The 22,101-nt window shown below is 40.9% G+C and overlaps 1 protein-coding gene across 1 annotated transcript in view; it reads left to right on the top strand.

Annotated features, from left to right (window-relative positions):
- The window catches only part of entpd6 (ectonucleoside triphosphate diphosphohydrolase 6), a 53,649-nt gene that overhangs the window by 13,144 nt on the left and 18,404 nt on the right, over positions 1–22,101 (top strand). The window contains exons 4-7 of the mRNA XM_043696428.1: positions 4,627–4,770; positions 10,875–10,950; positions 12,835–12,870; positions 14,136–14,224. Of these exons, the coding sequence (XP_043552363.1) occupies positions 4,627–4,770; positions 10,875–10,950; positions 12,835–12,870; positions 14,136–14,224 (345 nt within the window). The remainder of the gene's footprint in view (positions 1–4,626; positions 4,771–10,874; positions 10,951–12,834; positions 12,871–14,135; positions 14,225–22,101) is intronic.

The following is a 22,101-nucleotide window of genomic DNA, read 5'->3' as shown; positions in this document are numbered from 1 at the left end:
CACCCCTTGCTTATCATAGAAATGATTTAAGTGGGGAGGTGAAAGTGCGACTTTGCCTGGACTGAGGTGCAGAGCTCAGCAAAGCAGACCTCTTAGATCGCTGCCAACTTGGATCCCCCACCCCATGCTTATCAAGCGCTACCTACCTCTGCTTTGAAAATATTCAAAGGTTGCTGAGGGTTGACATAGATGAGTTGGACTGATGGGTCTGTTTCCATGCTGCGCATCTCGGAGTTGTACAGCAAGGAAACAGATCCTTCGGTCCAACCCGTCCATGCCGACCAGATATCTTAAATTAATTCAGTCCCATTTTCCAGCATTTTGCCCATACTCCTCTAAACTCTTCCTATTCATATAGCCATCCAGATGCCTTTTAAATGTTGTACTTGTACAATGTAATTGTACCAGCATCCACCTGTTCCTCTGGCAGCTCATTCCAGACATGTACCACCCTCTAGGTGAAAAAAGTGGTTCTTAGGTTCCTTTAATATCTTTCCCGTCTAGTTTTGGAGTCCCTTACACTGGGGCAAACAGCTTGGCTATTCATCCTGTCCATGATCCCCTTGATTTTATAAACCTGTATAGGGTCACCCCTCAGCCTCTGACGCTTATGGGGAAACAGCCCCAGCATATTCAGCCTCTCCCTCCAGCTCAAACCCTCCAACATCCTTTTCTGAACCCTTTCAAGTTTCACATCATCCTTCCTGTAGCAAGGAGACCAGAATTGAACGCAGTATTCCAAAAGTGTCCTCACCAATGTTCTGTACAGCCCCAGCCTATTCAGCCTCCCCCCTATAACACAAACCCTCCAATACTGGCCACATTCTTTAAGTTTAACAACTTCTTTCCTTTGGAAGGGGGACCAGAACTGAATGCAATATTCCAAAGGTGGCCTAACCAATGTCCTGTACAGCCACAACATGACCTCCCAACTCCTATACTCAATGCACTGACTAATAATGCCAAACACCACCTTTACTATCCTGTCCACCTGTGACTCGACCTTCGAGGAACTAAGAACCCACACTCCAAGGTCTTTGTTTGGCCAGACTCCCCAGGCTCCTACGATTAAATGTATAAGTCCGGTATTGATTTCCTTTACCAAAACACACTACCTCACATTTATCTGAAGTCCCAAGATCGGGAGTGGTGATGTGCTGAATTCCATTTCCACTTTCCTAAGCATAGTCAACCCTTCAGAGAGCTTCTTTTGGAAGTCACTGTCCACCAGCGGTGTTGTCAACCAGGAGTAGTTGGGGGTTGCACCATTCTTCCATTTCAACTGGATCGGAGTTGGCAGAGATCGCTGTCATCTGAACTTCCTCTCACATCTCTAGCTGTTTCCCATGTTGTTTCCCCACAATGTTCAGAACGCTCAGAAGGCATCTCCTCCAGGTTTCCTGTGACATTGGGAACCTCTCCTGGCATCAAAGATCGACAAAAAAAGAGGAGGAAAAGGATTCTCGTTGCTGACGGTGAGACCAAGGCAGAGGGATTGGAGGGGGCGGGAGGGAGGGAAAGATGATACCTACCTGCGGTAACGGCTGACCATGTGGGCAGTTGGCAGGTAAATGTTCAGTGGAGTGGGTAATTATGGAAGCAGATGATGCACCTAGATGCAGCCGGAAAACCTTGACAACGTGGGGCTTATGCAACGATAGATCCACGTCAGGTACTGTGACCTCATAAGTGTCTGCAATTCCTATGCTCCAGTGCAGAATCAGAGAATATAGTTCACAATGCTTCCTGAGCCTCAAAATAGTTTCGGGCATCTTCAAGCGTCTTTTGTGACCTCAATGTCTCAAAGGGTCAAAGACATTAGCCCCTCTCGGCCCAGCTATGAATCTGTGCACCCCTGGAATTGCCTCTGAATAAAAGGGGAGGGGGGGTAGCTGTTTAGGACTGAGATGGGATGGGGAGGGGGGTGGGATGGGGGTGGGGGTGGGAGTGGGATGGGGTGTGAATGATCAGTCGTTGACCTCATCCAATACGGGAACAGCAGATTCCAGGATCCTTTGGAGCATGCAAGGAGAACCTGCCATGTTGCTGTCTAGAGGAGGGGATGAGGGGACTTGAAGGGCTGAGTCGGCAAGTTCTGCATCCTATTTCTAATCCAGCATTGCCACAGTAGCGAAATCGGATTGCAAACCTCAAAAATGTTGACTCCAATTCGGGAGAAAGATCTTCACTTGTGGGAATGGACTCCATAGTGGGCAGGCCATGGTGTCTGCGCCCACGTGTTTGAAGATGGCGCTGAGGGAAATGTTGCCATGGAACTGGATGAACAGCAGCAGGCGACTGGAGTGGCCTGTAAAAATCCACTTGAAGTGTGAGAGGGCAGGACACTCTGGGATGTCTACACTCCAAAGGTAGACAATGCTAGGTGTGCAACAACGTGGGTGTTGGAATGGACAGCAAAAGGGAAAGATTGTTTCAAAATAAAAATACTTTATAGCATAGGGATGATGGAAGGGCGAGGGTCACTTCTGAGACATTTTTAGTCGGTTTTACTCAGCATGATCAATGATGGTAAAGGGATAGTTTCATAAATCAGTTTGGGATCTTCCTGTGACTTCTCTGCTGATCCCAGGGCAGGAGCAGCTGTTTTCTATCACTACATGACTCTACATTTTGAGGAATAAAGTTCCAAAAGCATTCAACCCACTGAGAAAAATTTATGTTCATCTCTGTCATAAGTGTTTTGCTTGCAAATTCTCTTGCAGGAGGAAATATCCACTCTGCATTCACCGTGTCAAGACACCTCATGATCTTATGTTGCAATCAAATTGCCTTTTTCTAAATTCCAGCAGATACAAGCCTGTCCTATCCAATCTTTCCTTTTAAGACAATCCACCAGTTCCAAGTATTAGTCTAATAAACTTTCTCTGAACTGTTTCTGATGCAGTTACATCCTTAAAGAGAGCAATGCTGTATGTAGTGCTCCATCTATGATCTAGATCATAGATTGTGCTGTGCTGTGTACAATTTCCCTTCTTTTGCATTCAGTTCTCCTTGATAGGCAATCACATTCTGCTAGCTTTCCTTAGTACTTGCTGTACTGGTAGACCTTTTGAAACTCACGCTAGGAAACTCAGATACCTTTACAGATCAGAGCTCTGGAAAATGACTCCTCATTTAGGTAATATGCTTCTTTGCTGTTATTCCTGCCAGGATCTCTCATTTCTATACAGTATTGCACTCCATGATGTTCACTTAACATTTTTGTATTTATTTACAGTCTCCTTATAGTCTCAACAAAAATTTACATTGTGTCATCAACGAATTTAGCAACCATGCCATGGGCCCCTTCATCCAAGTTATTTAGGTAAATTGTAAAAATCTGAGGCTCAGCATTGGTGCACACAAATTCTAATAACTTGCCAGTTGGAAAATGAGGCATTCATATTTCCTGTCTGCTAGACTAATGTTAATATATAATAAAGAACTGCAGATGCTGGAAATCGCATACAAAAACAGAAATTGCATTAAAAACTCAGCAGGCCTGGCAGCAGCTGTAGGGAGAAATCAGAGTTAACGTTTCAGGTTCAGTGACCCTTCCTCAGATATTTTTATCCATTTCAAAATCTGAGTTCACAAGTATGCAAATACTAAACATGTTATATTACAAGTTCTATCTACTTTGAAGCCTTATGATCACCTTAGTGTACAATTCAGGCGTGAACATTATCTTAACGTAGTCAAGTATCGCCATTCTTGTGATACCACTGAATCTAAACCCAGAACTCTCCAATTTACCTGCGCTGTGGAACGCACCTTCACCACATGGATTGCAAGAGTCCAAGAAGGCACACTACCACCACTTTTCAAGGACATTTAGCAAGAAGTAATCCTTTTCCCCAACATCCAAATACTCTCATTACAGAAATAAATGTCCTAAAATCTGTATGGGGGTTCCTGATTTACAAACAACCAACTTACAAATACTTACAATTGCAATCCTGTATGTGGTTATAGATTTAAAGACCTGACATATACGAACATTTCCTATCCTTACAAACAGCTGCTTTCCATAGTCCTGTAGTGTGTTCTGACTTGTGTACAATTTGACTTGTGTATGGACTCCAGAATGGAAACCATTTGTAACCTGGGGGCTGCCTGTAATATTAAACCACTATTTTAAAATGTAAAGACTGCAAAATGATATAAAATGATAGACCGTACTCATGAAAATCCACGTTATAAGAAAATTGCATAGCAGTAGCATCATTTAAACGAATGGAACAGAGATCGTAAGTTCTACAAATAATGGTCTAAATTCTTCGATCGCGTCAAAGTCAATTTGCATTGAAGAAATGCGCATTAGAGCAGAACCGACGGTATTGAACCTCGACTCTAACTACAAATGAAACCTATACTATTTAGGAAACTGAACAAGATACTAATAAGTGGAAATGCACAAGAATTTAGTGTGACTGCCTTGAATTAATACTTAATACTACATTTGGTTTTGATTGACAGGCAGAAAAAGTGCATGTATGCTGTCCAAGCAACAGACATTACTGTTTGTAGATTTGAATTGCTATTGAAACTTAGTCTGTCAGAATTAAATTCTTTGTAACTGAGACTTTTTTTTAACATTGGGTATGTATGGTTTGTGTGTTACAGGCCACAAAAGGCATTCAGGAACTATTGGACGTTGCCAAAGAGTCAATTCCTAGGAATCTTTGGGCAAGCACACCATTAGTACTAAAAGCTACTGCTGGTTTACGTCTGTTGCCAGGAGTAAAAGCTCAGCAATTGTTGGATAAGGTATCTCTAGCAAAGCAACTTTCTTTACTAATATTAAAGAAAAATTAGTGATTTGAAGAATTTATATAATACACGTTTGATAGCTTGTTGTGAAGAAGTAAGTGATGAGTAAAAGCTGGCTGTGGAATGTGTAGGAGAATGGTCTGTGCTTTACCAGCTTGTTTATCTCTCCAAAGTGAATGAGGTATTTGTGCTCTGGATTTCTGAAGGTTTGGGCAACACAGGTGTCTTGATATGGGGGAGGTAAGTGGGTACAAACCAACATTGTATGACTCTGAAGCTATATTCATGCGTTATACTGAATTGTTTTGTTGCTACTTCATGTATTTGTGGCATTGTCCACAATGAGTCAAATGATGCAAAAGAGTTACATAATGCGAATTATATCATTAGTCACAGCAAAGGTGATCTGTCTTTGCAGTTTTTTCTATCTATCTTTTGTGTCACTTTCTCTTTCTTGATATTCAATTTTTTACTGTCAACCAACTGTAGGATTGTCCCACGATTTTAACATAATCTTCTCAAACATTGTGAAATAGATTTGTAGCTCAGGTTGAGGTTCAGATTGTAAGTTTGCTCTCTGAGCTGGTAATTTGTTCTCCGATGTTTCATCACTATGCTAGTAACATCAGTGAGCCTCTGATGAAGCACTGGTGTTCTGTCCCTCTTTCTATTTGTGTGTCTAAGTCTGTTAAGGTGGGTGATATCATTTTCGGCTTTTTTTCTGAGGTTGGTAACTGGAGTCCAAATCAGTGTGTTTATTGATGGAGTTCCGGTTTGAATGCCATGCCTCTAGGAGTTTCTGTGCGTGATTCTGTTTAGCCTGTTGTAGGATGGATGTGTTGTCCCAGTTGAAGTCGTGTCCTCCTTCGTCTGTACGTAAGGATCCTAGTGATTGTGGGTCATGTATTTTGGTGTCTGGTTGTTGTTAGGCAGAAAACTAGCCACCAGGATACACTAACAGTCTGATGTAAGATCCTTTAAGGTTCTATACCAACAACCAGCAAAACGAATGTCATTTACAAAATACCCTGCAAGGACTGAAACAAACACTTCATCAGACAGACAGAAAACTAGCCACCAGGATACACAAACACCAACTAGCCACTCAAAGACAGGACCTACTATCACTATCAAACTGGAACTCCATCAATAAACGCATTGGTTTGGATCCCATTTACCAAGCTCTGAGAAAAAAAACCGGAAATGAATATCACCCACCTTAACAGACCAAGACTCTCAAATGGAAAGCAGGGCAGAACACCAGCACTTCATTGGATGCTCATTGATGATATTACCTAGCATGGTGATGAAATGTTTGAGAACAAACCTATCAGCTTAGCAAACAAACTTACAAACCAAATTGTCTATTTCATTCTGTCCAATTTCCACCTTGGCTAACTTAGGGCCAGCTAACCTACTTGCTGAGTGTTTTCATATTGGGAAGCTTTTTATTCGTATTTATATGAAGTTATTGCTTCTTTCTCACCCTTCCTTCAAATATTTTATTTTCTCACTGTCTCCCCTTTGTCTCCATGAAACTCACCTGTATGTCTTTCACTGATGGAGTCTATGCAGTTTATTTTTTGAAAGGTTTGGGGGAGTTGAATTTCTTGAAAAGGTACTGTTGCAACGATGATGAATATGGGACTGATGGGTTTGCTAAGAAGTCTGGAATTGGGAAAAGGCCATACTAGGCAGTGTGTCTGGATGATTATTCCTAGGTACAATGAGAGAATTGGGTATGAGAGTGCTGAGGTCTGGGAACCCAGTGTGATTATGGACTGGGACCCTAGAGGATTTTGCTCATGGCAGGAAGTTATTGCACTTGGAAAAGGATCATAGCAAGGCTCGAGTTAGATGAGGTCTGGGAACAGCAGTGAATTAGTGATGTTGGCTTAACATCAGTAGCAGGATAACAATCAGAATCCTTACAAAGAAAGAGAATAGAGAACAGCTAGAAATTAGAAATATAACAAATAGTTGGCATGGATTTCAAAAGGGAAATTTTTGCTTGACCAAACTTACTGAATTTGAGGTAATAAAATAGACAACAGTAAAGCAGTAGATTTAATTTATCTGAACCCTTAAAAGGTCAGAGAATATAGAAGCAGGACAAAAAACAAAATGGTTTGCTAGTTGTTTTCAAAGCTTCCTAATATGAAAATATATGCAGCAAATAGGTTAGATAAAGTGGAAATCAGACAAAATAAAATACAGTGCAAAAATTGTGGGACAGTGATAGCTGGTTGAGAGAGAGTTTAAAAAAGAATTGCCAAGATGGGGAAAGTGAAAGATATAAAAGAGACCAAAGGAGCAATTTTTCATGCAGAAGATGGTGCGTGTATAGAATGAGCTGCCAGAGGAATTGGTGAAGGCTGGTACAATTACAGCGTTTAAAACGCATCTGGATGGGTATATGAATAGGATGGGTTTAGAGGGATATAGGCCAAGTGCTGGAAAATGGGACTAGATTAGGTTAGACTATCTGGTCGGCATGGATGAGTTGGACCGAAGGGTCTGTTTCCATGCTGTACATCTCTATGACTCTATGACACACAAAGCAAAGAATGGGAGTGAGAGCAATTATTCACTTCTAGAAAGTGATGCTCCGCAAGGGAGTGTGCTGGGACCACTGCTCACAATTATAATAACAATTTCTAAATTCATGGACTACACCAGGTTTTGAAGGCATACGGGTAGGTTTCAGGGATAGTCAATACTGAAGAATACTGCAATCAATTTACAAGGAGAAAATGAGGACTACAGATGCTGGAGATCAGAGTCGGTGTGTGGTGTGGAAAAGCACAGCTGGTCAGGCAGCATCTGAGGATCAGGAGAGTCAATGTTTTGAGCATAAGCTCTTCATCAGGAACTCTGAATTCCTGATGAAGAGCTTATGCTGAAAACATCGACTCTCCTGCTCATCAAATACTGCCTGACCAGCTGTGCTTTTCCAGCACCACACTCTGTGACTGCAACCAGTTTACAGAGGAGGTTAATAAACTCGTGGAAATGGCAAACAATTGACAAATGAAATTCAAATACAAATGTTAGACTGCATTTAGTAGAAGAAATAGAAGCATAATCGATTACATGTGCAAATTTAAGTAGAATAGAAGAACAACAGGATATTGCAATGTAAATGCACTAGTCACTTAAAAGTTTCACCACAAGTTAGCAATATCCAAAAATGCAAATGAAACTGTTTGGTTTTATTTCTAGAGGGATAGAATTGAGAAGTAGAGAAGTTATTCTAAACCATTGGTGAGCCTTTGTTACACGAGAGCTATTGCATTGCATGATGTTCTGGTTAACATATTATGAAAAGGACATAAATGCACTGAAGAGGATACAGAGAAGATATATAAGAATGATGTCAGGAATGCATCAGTGTACATACTAAAAAAAATCGACACGATGGATCTCGTCTTAAAAAACAAAGGGGTGACCTAATCGAAGTAACTAAAATTATAGAGGGTTTTAATATTGGATACAGAGAGAATGTGGGGAAGAGCATGACTAGTGATATCAATAAAATGTTGTTGTCAAAAAATCCCAATAAGAGATTCAAAAGAAACATTTTTATCCAAAGAGTAATGGGAATGTGGACCCCTCTGTCTCAATGATTAAAGTCAACTATATAGATGCATCTGAGGAAATGAGACAAGCATATGAAGGAAAAGGGAAAAGATATTTCACAGTGATCGATTTGCATGGGAAAAGGTGGCAGGAGGCTCGAAGATGATTAAATTTGGCTTTGTTGGGCCAAATGGCCTGTATCTGCACTTAATATACTATCTAACAGTTGGAATGGGATAAGTATGTTTCATGAGACGACCCATTGCAAACCTAATAAATGTATGTTGTGAAAGGTATATACCAGCTTGCTTTCTTCAGATCTTTGCATTGCAAAGGAAGACATCTGTTTCATCATTCCTGTGTGAACATTTTGAAAGAGCTTTTCAATTAGTTCCAGTGACCTTGCTGTCACTGCAGATTTTTCTTTTTAAGTGTACAGCCCATTTTCTTTTGAAAGCTAATACTGAGTCTGCTTTCTCTGTGATTCAGTGCATTTCAGATAAAGCTGAGTAGTTCAATACATGATCTACAGACTGCCATGTGCAGGTTGAATAGTGTTGGATGGATAGGTTGTCACCTCACCTTTGCTACTGCATATTCCCAGTGAAGTCTGTTAATGTGTCATGTGCCTTCCCCAATGAGCTGCCTTTGTTTTGGCCAATTAGAGGCCAGGCTGTTCCAAGTTGACAAGTATATTTGACCTCTTCAGTCATTAAGGTTTGAGAGCATCATCCCAAAAGCATTTCTACTGTCCTCCTGTGAGTTTCCTGCTACCTCAAGTTCAGAATAAAGCAATTGCTTCAGGTATCTGCTATCAAGTATGTGAAAGGAATGTCCTGTTCAGTGGAACTGGTTTTAAGTGATTAGTGCCTCTATGCTTGGCAAGTTGGCTTGAGAGAACTATACTGTTAGACTGCATTTCTTCTTGCTGGGTTTGAAAGATCTTGCAAAGGCACATTGATGGTATGTCTCGTCTGGTTTGAGATGCCTGCAGTGTGTCATGCTGTACATCTCTATGATTCTATGACTCTAAGTCTCCGAAGCATGTATGAGTTATTATAAATTTAGTTTGTTTTAAGATCATTCTACTCAATTACTCTTTTCCTCAGTTGGCAAAAAGCTGAGCTGGTGCAATGAAGTCGTTGATGAATTTTGTCCTCCATGGCTGCCTTCATCAAGAGAATGCTTGTAAGACATGACAAATGTTCCACATTTTCCAGGACTTCATCGGGGTACTTAATTGACAAGAGAAGGTATTTTGCTGTGGGAGCTGTTTAGAAGAAGACTTAATTTTCTGGGTGTTAAGAGGAAGGTGCATTTTTTTTCAATGCTTTGGAGAAGGAGTCATTAATTAGGTGCCAGGCTAATGGAGATGATAGATCAGATAAGGCAATTCTTGGTTCAGAAGTCATCAGTATCTGATGTGGCTGGGTGCTGTGAACATCTCTGCATTTTCTTGATGAAAGAAAACATAATCGAGCAAGTACCAGTGTTTGGGCCATGAATGTTGCTATGAAGGCGTCTTATCATGCAGGTAAAATAAGTTGTTGTGACCAGCTCATCTTCTAGACATTTTATAAGAAGGAAAATTTTGGTAGAGTTTACTTTCTCTACTCCTTCCTTTCTTGTCACACCCTTCCAGAAATTTGCATTCTTTCTGACTGTGGCTTTGAAATTTCCAAGGCAGATCAGTTTTTTTTTGTCTGCTGGGCTTTGGACTGGACGGTGCTCAAAGTTGATGTAGAGTTTCTCATTGCTCTCATCTATTGCCTGACCCTGAGGAGCAGATTTACTGAAGACAGTGGTCCCCTGTAGTGAGCTCGGAAGTCTAGTATTTTTAAACAGGATTGAATTCACAACTGCATTCTCTTCCAGGTCGTTGCATAATGTTGTAGAACATGATGTACACCATTATTGCAGCAGATAATTGTCATCTTCAAAACCTGAAGATGTTAACTGTGCCAGCATTCCTGTTGCACAAAATGAAATTCCTTGTAAATTATTTTGTTTCCTAGACAAGACTGGGTATTTGTTTTTGAATTTTGAAATTGGGTGATGTGCAATGCTATCTAACCACTTTTGCATATGTACAGATGATGGCTTGGGGCATTTAAGTTTCAACATATTCAAATTTTGATGTTTATCTTGATCTACATGTCTAAAGGTCACACTGTTTGTAAATTGTGAAACTATGATACAATGTGGAAATTTTTCTGTATCTTGCTTAAAATACAACTACGTGAATCCTTAAGGCGTTGGAGCTCTTCATATCACAGGGTACGTATGGACAGATTTGATTCTAGCATTAGCCTCTCAGCATGCTACTGTCTAAATGTATGTATGTAATAGAATAAATGTCATGGAGTTGGTTGTCTGTAGCTTTTTGGGTTATAGAATGATTTTGAATTGACTTGGTTTGTACAATACTAGATTTATTTTGTTAATCATTTGCCAAAACACAAGTTAATGGAAAGGATGATTTAATTAAATACTTTGTATTTTGCTGAATTTATTCCTTCTAGGTAAAGGAAGTATTTCAGTTGAGCCCTTTCCTAGTAACAAACGATTGTGTTAGTATCATGGATGGGACTGATGAAGGTAGGGCACTGGCTCTTAAATTAATCATAACTTGCACTTGAACTTAGACAAATCATGTCCGTGTTTAAATATTCTCGTACTCGGGTTTTGATTTATAAGATATTTTCTCCACCTTGCTTCCCTCCATTCTTCCCAAAATATGCATCACATTCTGTCACCCAGTGAAATGCACTAATTGACATCTAGCACAAAGACAAATCGTCTGCATTCCCATGTTGTCTTGCCAGATTGAAACTGACACCTTGTACATCCTTGAAGGTTTCTGCCGGCAGTTCTAATCCGCCAATCCATGTTGTGGAAAAAATAACCATTTCATGCTCCTCGGTAGAAGAAGATGAATCTTTCCTACTGCTGAATTCCAGGATCACGAGATAATTATAGATGAAAGTGGCCAGTCATAGATCTTGGTTCAAGTGCCATGCTGTTGCCATTTACAGTAATTGACTGTAGTTGATAGGATTTTGGGTCTCTAAAGCAATTCCTCAAATTGATTAGACTTAATGGAAGAAAGTAAATCCTATGTTAGCTGTTATCATCTTGAATATCTAGATTGTAAATTCAAAGATTCCACCCCCCCATGCCCCTTCAATTCTGAAAAAACCAAGTTTTCCCAATTATTCCTACTAATTCATATCTCCTCTGTAATGTTCAATGTCACCTTAAGGCTTTAACTCCAATTTGACATTTAATGTTGCAGCAACTTGCAGGCACTTTCCTGTTTATCTCTGCACCCCACTGGTCGTCTTTCTATGGTTCCTCGTATCCATCTCCTATATTATTGTAGTCACACAGCACAGAAACAAACCCTTCAGTCCAATTTGTCCATGCCTACCAGGTATCCTAAACTGGACTAGTCCCATTTGCCTGCGTTTGGCCTATATCCTTCTAAACATTTCCCATTCAGGTACTTGCCCAAATGTCTTTTAAAGATTATAAACTTACCACCTCTACCACTCCCCCCTGCAGCTCATTCCTTACATGCACCCTCTTTGTTAAAATGTTGCCCCTCAGGACCCTTTTAAATCTTTGTATCTCACTTTAAACCTATGCTCTCTAGTTTTAGACTCCCTTACCCTTGAGGGAGAAAGACATTGGCTAATCACCCTACCCATGCCCCTCATGATTTTATAAAACTTTTTGGAAGGTCACCCCTCAGACTCTACTCTGGGGGAAATAGTCCCAGCCTCTCGTTAGGACTCAAACCCTCCAGTCTCGACACATCTTTGTAATTTCTTTTCTGTAGCCTTTCTAGTTTAACAACATCCTTCCTATAGCAGGGCGACCAGAATTATGTAGTATTCTAGAAGTGGCCTCACCAATGTCTTGTACAGCCACAACATGTTGTCTCAACTCCTATACTCAAATACAGGCTTTAAAATACATATGAGAAACGTTGCTTCATAAAGAAAAGTGAGAGAGATGCAGATAGGTAAGATAGGATATGTAGAGAAGAAGAGCTTTACATCAGGAAGGAAGGACTTGTGTCTTGGACACAGGTTACAGTGATAGCAGACATGCAAGAGGGACAAAGTAGTGGATGCTTCAAGAAGATAGTTTTATTGAACTAGCTAGTGCTTCATGAGCTGGGAGTAGGAATTATATAATTTTTCAAGGCGCTGACCCAAAGGTTCAGTGACCACCTGTCATATTCTTGGGTTCTGCACGGAGTGGAATTCAACATTCTTATTTAAAACCACTTACCACTTCTATTTCAAGCCCTTAAATCTTTGCATGTTTAATTTGGCATCTTATTGTAAGTTAGCCACTCTTTGTAGTTTGCTGACCTCAGTGTGAAAGTAGAAATCCTTTGCCTTCATTTGGTGAATACTGTACCATTGTTTATGTTTTGTTTATTTTCTCACAATTAATGCCTTGTAATTACAGGCATTTATGCTTGGATCACTGTGAACTTTTTAATAGGTAAGTGTAAAGCTTATATTTTTGTTTTGTGTTTTACACAAACACTAACTAGCCACCAAAAGACACAACTCACTATCACTGGTATCCTTACATAGAGATGAAGAAGGACCCCACTTTGACTGGGACAACACACACATCCTAGGACAGGCTAAACTGATATCACCCACCTTAAGAGACCACACACATAGAAAGTGGGACATAACACCAGCGCTTCACTGGAGGTTCACTGATGATGTTACCTAGTATAATGACAAAATGTCTGAAAACAAACCTTCCAGCTCAGTGAGCAAACCTGAACTGCAACCTGAGCTACAAATCTTCTCAAAAATCACAAACTATTGTTTCATGTTCAAAGCATATTAAATGTATACACCAGGTACACTTTTAGAAAAAGACATTCCAGTCACAACGCAGTATGGCACACTGTCTTTTCCACCACCTTCCATTTCCCAGTTTAGTTTCATAGTATATTTCATTTTCTTTCCAGGCTCTCCATGATGCATTTCTTTAGATCTCACCCTCATATGCCATGACCTATATATTGTGTTACCCAAACACCCCTCTGCCCATCTATCACCACTGTATCTCCCTACCCCTATCTTCAGCTTCTTGAATGTCCACTAATATGCTTGCTGATTTTGGCAGACAACTCTATGGTAGAGATGGGAATACATCAACACTCCTGTAAAATCTCCCTTTCTCACTTAGCAGGAACCCAGGTTCAACTTATCAGAGATCTAGTCTGACTTTTGTATCTGCAGCAATAGTTCTCATCTGAAGTCACACTAATTGCAATGTATGGCTTGTCATCAATATTTTGGGTTCTGTTATGAGATGAGAGTCTGAATAGACTTGCAGTTTGCAGAAAGGAGAGATCCTCTGCTAATGGGAGTTTGATTATTTTACTCCAGAAATATCCACAAATTGTAATTAATCTTTATCTGCCATCAGACATGGAAGCATGTAACTGACAGTTTAATGGATAGCAGAAGTGGGTAGTGCAGATGCTGGAGATTAGAGTCAAGGTTAGAGTGGTGCTAAAAAGAATAGCAGATCAGGCACTTTAAGGTTTAGGTCTATTTAATAGCTGCACGTATGACTGTTTCAGCCTCCAAAACTGAGATTAATGCCAATGGAGACTATACATAATTTCCACTTCACCTTTCATTTTTTATTGAAAGGCAATTTACCTAGTCCTGAAAATATTTCAGCGTCTTCCTTCATATGATGGGTTTTCAATGTTCATTGTAGCTTATTCTTTCTAGATAGCTTGCATGGGGAAGAGCGTAACACAACAGGAATACTTGATCTTGGAGGAGGCTCTACCCAGATTACATTTTTGCCTCACAATGAGGTAAGTTTTTCTCCATAACTTAGTCTTATGATTAATTCATTTAGATTTTTTAATCCTGCTGGTTTCCTCCCTTACCCTGCTTTCCAGTGAAGATCAGTTCTTTGGACATTGATTAATATTCAAGTTTAAATAGCCCTTTTGTCAGGCTATTTGACCTCAGGGCATTATAATGGATTGTATCCCATGCTGAAAAAATCCCAGCAGTGACTGTTCATTAGTGTCCAGCGTCAAGACTAAGTGTAACATCTTCAGTCCAAATTCTGGATCAATGGTGCTGGAAGAGCACAGCAATTCAGGCAGCATCGAGGAGCTTCAGAAAAATGGACGTTTCGGGCAAAAGCCCTTCATCAGGAATAAGGGCAGAGAGCCTGAAGCGTGGAGAGATAAGTTGAAGTCCACATTGGTGCCCTGGGGTTGAAGTGTTCCGAGGCGGAAGATGAGGTGTTCTTCCTCCAGGCGTCTGGTGGTGAGGGAGCGGTGGTGAAGGAGGCCCAGGACCTCCATGTCCTCGGCAGAGTGGGAGGGGGAGTTGAAATGTTGGGCCACGGGGCGGTTTGGTTGATTGGTGCGGGTGTCTCGGAGATGTTCCCTAAAGCGCTCTGCTAGGAGGCGTTCAGTCCAAAATCAATCAACTAAGATCAGCTTGGACCAGATCTGTGACTTCTCTGATTAGGTTGGATCTGATTTTTATTTCAATCTCATTGTTCACCTGTTTTTGGGAGCTGTCCAAATTTGTCTATATGGTGCATCTATTCCATTATTTTCAAAGGCAGTGTTTAACTTAACTGTTAAGCTTAAGAAATGGTATGTATAACATGTTAGTAATTAACAAAATGTCAGTGGAATTGTTTGTTTTGTTTTATTTCTGTGCTTTATGAAAAGGTAGTTTTTAGCAGCCAAGTGGAACCCATTTTGTAGTGGCAACACTTCTCTGGAAAATACCTTTGTATTCCATAAAGTTATGTAAACATTAAAGTCATTGAAGATCAGATGTGTTGGATGGAGTGTTTCAAACGTAAAATTGTTTTTCAGGATTTAGTTAATTTCCTGACCTATAATTAAAGTCCTTCATCTCGTGGTTACACCAAATTTCTGCAAAAGCAGAAAATGCAAATCTCCTAAGGTCATCTGTGCAGGTTTAACGATTTCAATTGGAGTGTTGGCCCATATTCAAATAACAACTGAAATTGGTGAGTGGCAAAAATAGCCTGTTGTATTTGGCAATTACAGCACAAGTTTGAGGTGGCAATTGAACCCTAAAATACAGTCCTTACAAGAGCCCTTTTATACACAGTTCTTGCATATGTTAAAATTCCATTACTGTGGTGTTACATTTATCACCTATAGCACACAAAAGTTTGAAGGACTTTTGTCCTGGGAGATAGGAGATATGTTAAAACCTGTGCTAAGTACTGGCTGTTACTTCTGATGGGATTAAGGGTGTCTGACCAGTTTGCTTACATAATCAAAAGGTGTTAGTTCTTTTGTATTTTAAATGAGTAAATATTAGTAAAAATACTTGGTCTAAATGCTCTAATAAATTAAAAATCACAGTAAAAGAATAAAGGATATTAAACTGATTACTGCAACTGGGTTGTGAGATTTATTTACTATTTGCCTGTATGAGCTTCGTTTCGTTTCATTCATGCAATTTCATGGCAGTTAGTTTCTTAAAGGGTTAATGGTCCAGTTAAAAGGTATTTAACAGGTACTTGATCTATTCGGGTTCAGGAGATGGTTAGTAAAGGCTGATTAATATTTTAATGTTTCATGGAAACTTGATGGCGATGGTATTGTTCTGTATGCTACACTTATTCAGAGGTAAACACTGCTTGTACCATGGACTGATAAGATGTGCAAATGTAGTAATGAGTTTGAAAGCGTTGTTTTTAAATTTGAATACTACAGAACCACAGTTCTTTGAATAAATGACTGCAAGTGTTATAGTAAATAAGGGGTTTATAAAGGGTTATGAATGAATGGGAACCTGGTATTAATGAACATAGCGAGCTGGTGAGTGAGTTGGTACAGATAAACTATAACACAATATCTCCTAACACTATCTCACAATAGACACTCTAGTTTGAAGGTAAAGAGTCTATTTTCTGCTATGCTCAAATACAATCCTGCAAAATGTTTATTGTGAAGACGGCCCCATAAACTTGGCTTGTACTCCTTTGGAGTTTAGAACAGTCATCAGTTTGGAATTTCACAGATCCGAGCTGGAAATGTGTTGCTGGAAAAGCGCAGCAGGTCAGGCAGCATCCAGGGAACAGGAGAATCGACGTTTCGGGCATAAGCCCTACTTCAGGAAGGGCTTATGCCCGAAACGTCGATTCTCCTGTTCCCTGGATGCTGCCTGACCTGCTGCGCTTTTCCAGCAACACATTTCCAGCTCTGATCTGCAGACCTCACTTTCTCCTCAACAATTTCACAGATCCTTCAATGTAATCCCAAGATACTTGACAGCAGCTTTATCAAACTAAGTCTGAAACTGAGCCACATAAGGAGGAGAGCGGTGGAAAGTACAGTCTGAGAACTTGAGTATGCTCAACATAGCAAAAGTCATGGCAGTGAGTGTTGGAGTGATTACAATCAGGCAAACGCAAAAAATCAGAATTGGGTGAGTGCAGAAATCTTGAGGGCAGTAAGGCTGGAGAGCAATAGGAGATGAGGGAGAGGCATGTCCTTAAAGGAATTTGAAAACCGGGATAAGAGTTTTCAAGTGTGGTGGTGCCAATCTTGGACTGGGTTGGACAAGGTCAAAAATCTCTCAGCACCACGTTATTGTCTAACTAGTTTGTTTGAAAACGCTAGCTTTTGGGGTGCTGCTCCATCATTGGGTGTTAGTGAGAAGAAGACCTTAGGCACAGAATTTATAAGCCAAAATCACTAAAGGTGTTATCAATATAACGGAGTTGACACCTCCAGTCAATGTATTTTAGGCGTCAAGTCCTGTTTGGAGTCTGTGTCTTAACCTGGAGTCAGACTGATTTTATTTCCAAATTAGGAGTTTATAAAATGCCATAATGACTGTCGACAAATTGCGTGTTTTTTTTTAACAAATAGAAAGTATTTGCAAACCCCACAGATTTGTGTGCATAGGTGTGTCAAGGGAGAGAGAATGTGTGTGCACAAGTGTAAGTGTGTGTGTAAGGGTTTGTGAGAGTGCATGCATGTGAGAGTGTGTATAGTGTGGTGAGGTCATCTGTAGAGCAACATGAATCAAAGATCCCAGTTGAGGCCGTCCTCATGGGTACCAAACTTGGCTATCAACCTCTGCTGGGTGACTCAGCATTATTGTATATCCTGAAGTCTGCCTTGGGGGACGTTTACCTAAAGATCTAAGGCCAAATGTCCTTAACCACTGAAATGTTCCCACACTGGGGGGGGGGGGAAGAACATTCCTGTCTGGCATTTGTTGCAGTGTTCATTCATTTGTTGTCATAGTATCTGCATGGTTTAGCAATATAATGTGCCTCGGCATCTTTGCCTACAGCGAATGAGATATACAATGTTGGCTGAGTCACATAAGAATCTGCAGTGTACTCCTGTATAATGGTAGTATCTGTGTCGTTGTTCTGACATGTCTTGCAGAGGCTGCCCTGACAGGGTTTTATGGTCTTGTGCTTGATGTCCTGAGGCTGGGTAGTTTGCTACGACCAATGGTCAGTTTAAGGTTTGGCGGTTGTTTACAGGCAAGAAATGGAGGTGTAGGGAAGATCTTGGCGAGGTGTTCATCCTCATTGATAATGTGTTGCAGACTGTGAGGAACATGGCACTCCCGTGGATAACAAAGGGTACCCTATCAGTCATATCCCACAACTGTCTTCTGAGGAGGTCATTATGGTTTTTCACTATGGCAAATTGAAAGTGGCGATCAATGAGTCGAGTGTCGTATCCTCCTCTTATGAGGGCACCCTTCAATATCTTCAGGTGCTGTCACGTTCCTCCTCATCTGAACAGATCCTGTGTATGCGGAGGGCTTGTCCATAGGGTAGGCTTTTTTGATATGTTAAGGATGGAAGCTCAAAGTAGAGCATCGTAAGGTTATCCATAGGTTTGTGGTAGAGTGAAGTATTGAGGTGTCCATCCTTTTTTGAGATGTGTGTCCAAGAATGAGACTGATTCTAAAAAAATTGTCCATAAACCTGATGGTGGGATGAAACTTGTTGGTATCACTATGTAATTGTTTGTATTTTGGATCTTTGGGTAAACATCCTCCAAGGCGGACTTAGGGATACACAAGAACACACAGTCGCTGAACAGAGCTAAGTTTGGTACCCATGAGGACTGCCTCAACCAGATCTTAGGTTCATATCGCACTACAGGTGACCCCACCACACTATACACAGATGTGCACACGTTGTCTCTCACAAGCACACTCACACAGTCGCGCTCCCTCGCGCACTCTCACATCTGTAGGGTGAATTTGCATTTGTAGATACATTCTATTTTGTTCAAAAAGTGCACAATTTGTAGACAGCATTTTATAAACTACTTTGGAAAGAAAACCAATCTGACTCAAGGTTAAGAGACAGACTCCAAACAAGACCTCATGCCTAAGGTCACCTCCTTTTACATTGACAACACCTAAAATTATCTCAGGGCAGTGACTTGAAAGAAATTCTGGGATTTGCATATTAATCAACTGAAACCTACCCCTCCATTCTAATTGATTAAAGATTTAAGAGCCATCTTAGGTGTGTTCAGTTCATTTATATGAGTTGTAAGACCATTTGATCTTTTCCTTCTACATTTTATGTCTAAGGTCTCCTTTCACTAGCACTTGATGAAGGAACAGCACTCTGAAAGCTAGTGTTTTCAAATAAACCCATTGGACTATAACCTGATGTCATGTGATTTTTGCTGTATTTTAAAATCTGAACATTGTATAGGGACCCAGTGTTGATCAGCAAGCATGAGGTTGAAGTGGGTACTGCAGATGCTGGAGATTAGTGTGGTGCTGGAAAAGCACAACAGGTCAGGCAGCATCCGAGGAGAAGGAAAACAGACATTTCAAGTAAAGATGTTAGTGGAACTTGGTGTAAAGCAGGATAAGGGCGGTAGATGGAAGCTGACTCAAGCGGACATTAGAATAGTGAGGGCTCATGGTGGTGAAGCTCTGATGAAACTGAAGCTGAGGCTGAGCTAAGTGATGTTTGAGATGGAGAGAGGTGGTTTTGGTGAGCAGATAGGAAGCTATTCTGTGTTGGACAGTGGATAAGCAGGTTAAAACAGTGTAAACCACAACACCAAAATTGTGTATTGTATGATTTGGCCTCAGACTGGCTCAGGAGAAAATAAGTTAAGGGTAAGAGGTGATCAATTCGAGATGTTTGTGATACTGAAATGACTTGACAAGGTCGTTACAACATAGCCATTTTTTTTCTGGTGGGGAGTTTTGATTAAGGATGCACATTCTTAAAATTTATTGTAATGTTGAGAGAAATTGAGCAATCTTCACTTGAGGCAAAGCGAATGTAGAATATTTTAACACACGCCCCAACTTGCCCAACACACACGCGCACAGTACGGATGCTGGGTCAATTGAAATGTTCCAGACTGAGTAATAAAGCTTTGATATGTTAAGAAATTTGAGAAAATGGTGCTAAATGAAAAGAGGTGCAGATCAACAACAATCTAATTGAGTGGCAGAACAGGCTCAACGTACTGAACGATTTCCTTTTCCCATTTTCCTGCCTAATCAGGTTCCTTATCCACATGTTTATCTTTATATCTCATCTAAATGTCAATGAGTGATATGGCAGCATGGTGGCTCAGTGATTAGCACTGCTGCTTCACAGCACCAGGGACCCAGGTCCGATTCCAGCCTCTGACAACTATCTGTATGGCGTTTGCACGTTCTCCCTGTGTCTGCGTGGGTTTCCTCTGGGTGCTTCAGTGTCCTCCCACAATCCAAAGGTGTACAGGCCAGGTGAATTGGCCATGCTAAATTGCTCATAGTGCAGGTCATTGGACTCATCCACCGCCAAACCACAACAACGCGACGGTCGGAGGAGGAGCGTCTTATCTTCCGACTGGGAACCCTCCAACCACAGGGGATGAACTTGGACTTCACCAGTTTCTTCATCCCCCCTCCCCCCACCTTGTCTCAGCCGAATCCCTCCAGCCCGGCACCGCCTTCCTGACCTGCAGTCTTCTTCTTGACCTCTCCGCCTCCACCCTACTCCGACCTATCACCTTCACCTTGACCTCTTTCTACCTATCACATTTCCAACGCCCCTCCTCCAAGTCCCTCCTCCCTACCTTTTATCTTCTCCTGCTGAACACTCTCTGCTCATTCCTGAAGAAGGGCATGTGCCCGAAACGTCGAATCTTCTGTTCCCTGGATGCTGCCTGACCTGCTGTGCTGTTCCAGCAATAAAGTTTCAGCTTTGATCTCCAGCGTCTGCAGACCTCACTTTCCCATAGTGTTCAGTGCATTAATCAGAGGGAAATGGGTCCGGGTAGGTTACTTTTCGGAGGGTCGGTGTGGACTTGTTGGGCTGAAGGGCCTGTTTCCACACTGTAGGGAATCTAATCTAATATCTTTGAGTTGTTACTATATAGAAGGCCATTCTACCCATTTTCTGTACTAGTTCAGTGATTGTTTCACTTGGTGCCATTCCCCCTGGAATCCTGTGCATTGTGGCTTTTTCAAATAACAGTCTAATTTGCTTTAGAATGCCTCAGTTCAATCTTGTCTCCATCCAACACTCCAGCTCTGCATTCAAGAATATATAATGGTGGATCATGGAGATCCTGTGATGATTCAGATTTATAATAAAGTTAATGGGTTTAAGATGATTGTGGCACATTCTCATGCTTAAAATTGGAACTGAATTTTATTATCCTGAATTTGGTTGGGAGGTGTGTGTGTGTGTGATATAATGGGAATGCTGGTTGTGTATTCTTTGTCCATCCTCAAAATGGATTCGGAATCCGACTGAAATGGTCAGAATATTAATATTTCGTGCTGCTACATAGGTTAGTTTGAATTGACTCTCAACAATCCGATGTAATGGAGAAGTATCCTTAAAGTTAGGTTGTTAACACTGAGTCTGCTTTGCCTCAATTCTTACCCTTCCTTATTCTGGACCTGTCTATTTCTGTTAAAATTGGGAATGTGATCAGTTTCCTAACTTTTAACTTTAAGTGCAAGATATTTTTAATGAAACAACTGCAGAGACCTTAATCCGTCCTTCGTATTTTTCTGAGAACTTCTGAAGAATTTAATTGGTTTCACTGTTGTTTGTGGTGCTGACATCTGGCAACATACGACTAAAAAACAATTATATTTGTGTTTCACAACATGCTAGTTACTATTTTTCAGCTTTACTGATTGTATTGCACATCGGAAGCAGAATCTGTGTTTAACATATTACCACTGCGGTTTTTATAACCTAACACTTAAAATTTCTTGTGAGATCTCAACTGAAGCTATATTTCCATCTCGTGGTGGTTTCATAGAATCATCACGGATTCCCTACAGTGTGGAAACAGGCCATTTGGCCCAACAAATCCACACCGAACCTCTGAGGAATAACCCACCCAGACCCATTCCCCTACCCTATTACTCTACATTCACCCCAACTAATGCACCTAATCTACACATCCTGCCCTCACCTTGACCTCCCTCCACCTATCGCATTTCCAAAGCCCCTCCCCCAAGTCCTCCTCCCTATCTTTTATCTTAGCCTGGTGGACACACTTTCCTCATTCCTGAAGAAGGGCTTATGCCCGAAACATTGATTCTCCTGTTCATTGGATGCTGCCTGACCTGCTGCGCTTTTCCAGCAACACATTTTCAGCTCTGATCTCCAGCATCTGCAGTCCTCACTTTCTCTCATCCTGAACACTATAGGCAATTTAGC

Source organism: Chiloscyllium plagiosum, chromosome 9, assembly GCF_004010195.1.
Source record: "Chiloscyllium plagiosum isolate BGI_BamShark_2017 chromosome 9, ASM401019v2, whole genome shotgun sequence".
Classification (NCBI taxonomy): Eukaryota; Metazoa; Chordata; class Chondrichthyes; order Orectolobiformes; family Hemiscylliidae; genus Chiloscyllium; species Chiloscyllium plagiosum.
The sequence above is the reverse complement of the archived record's forward strand: the minus strand, read 5'-3'. Positions and strand labels throughout refer to the sequence as shown.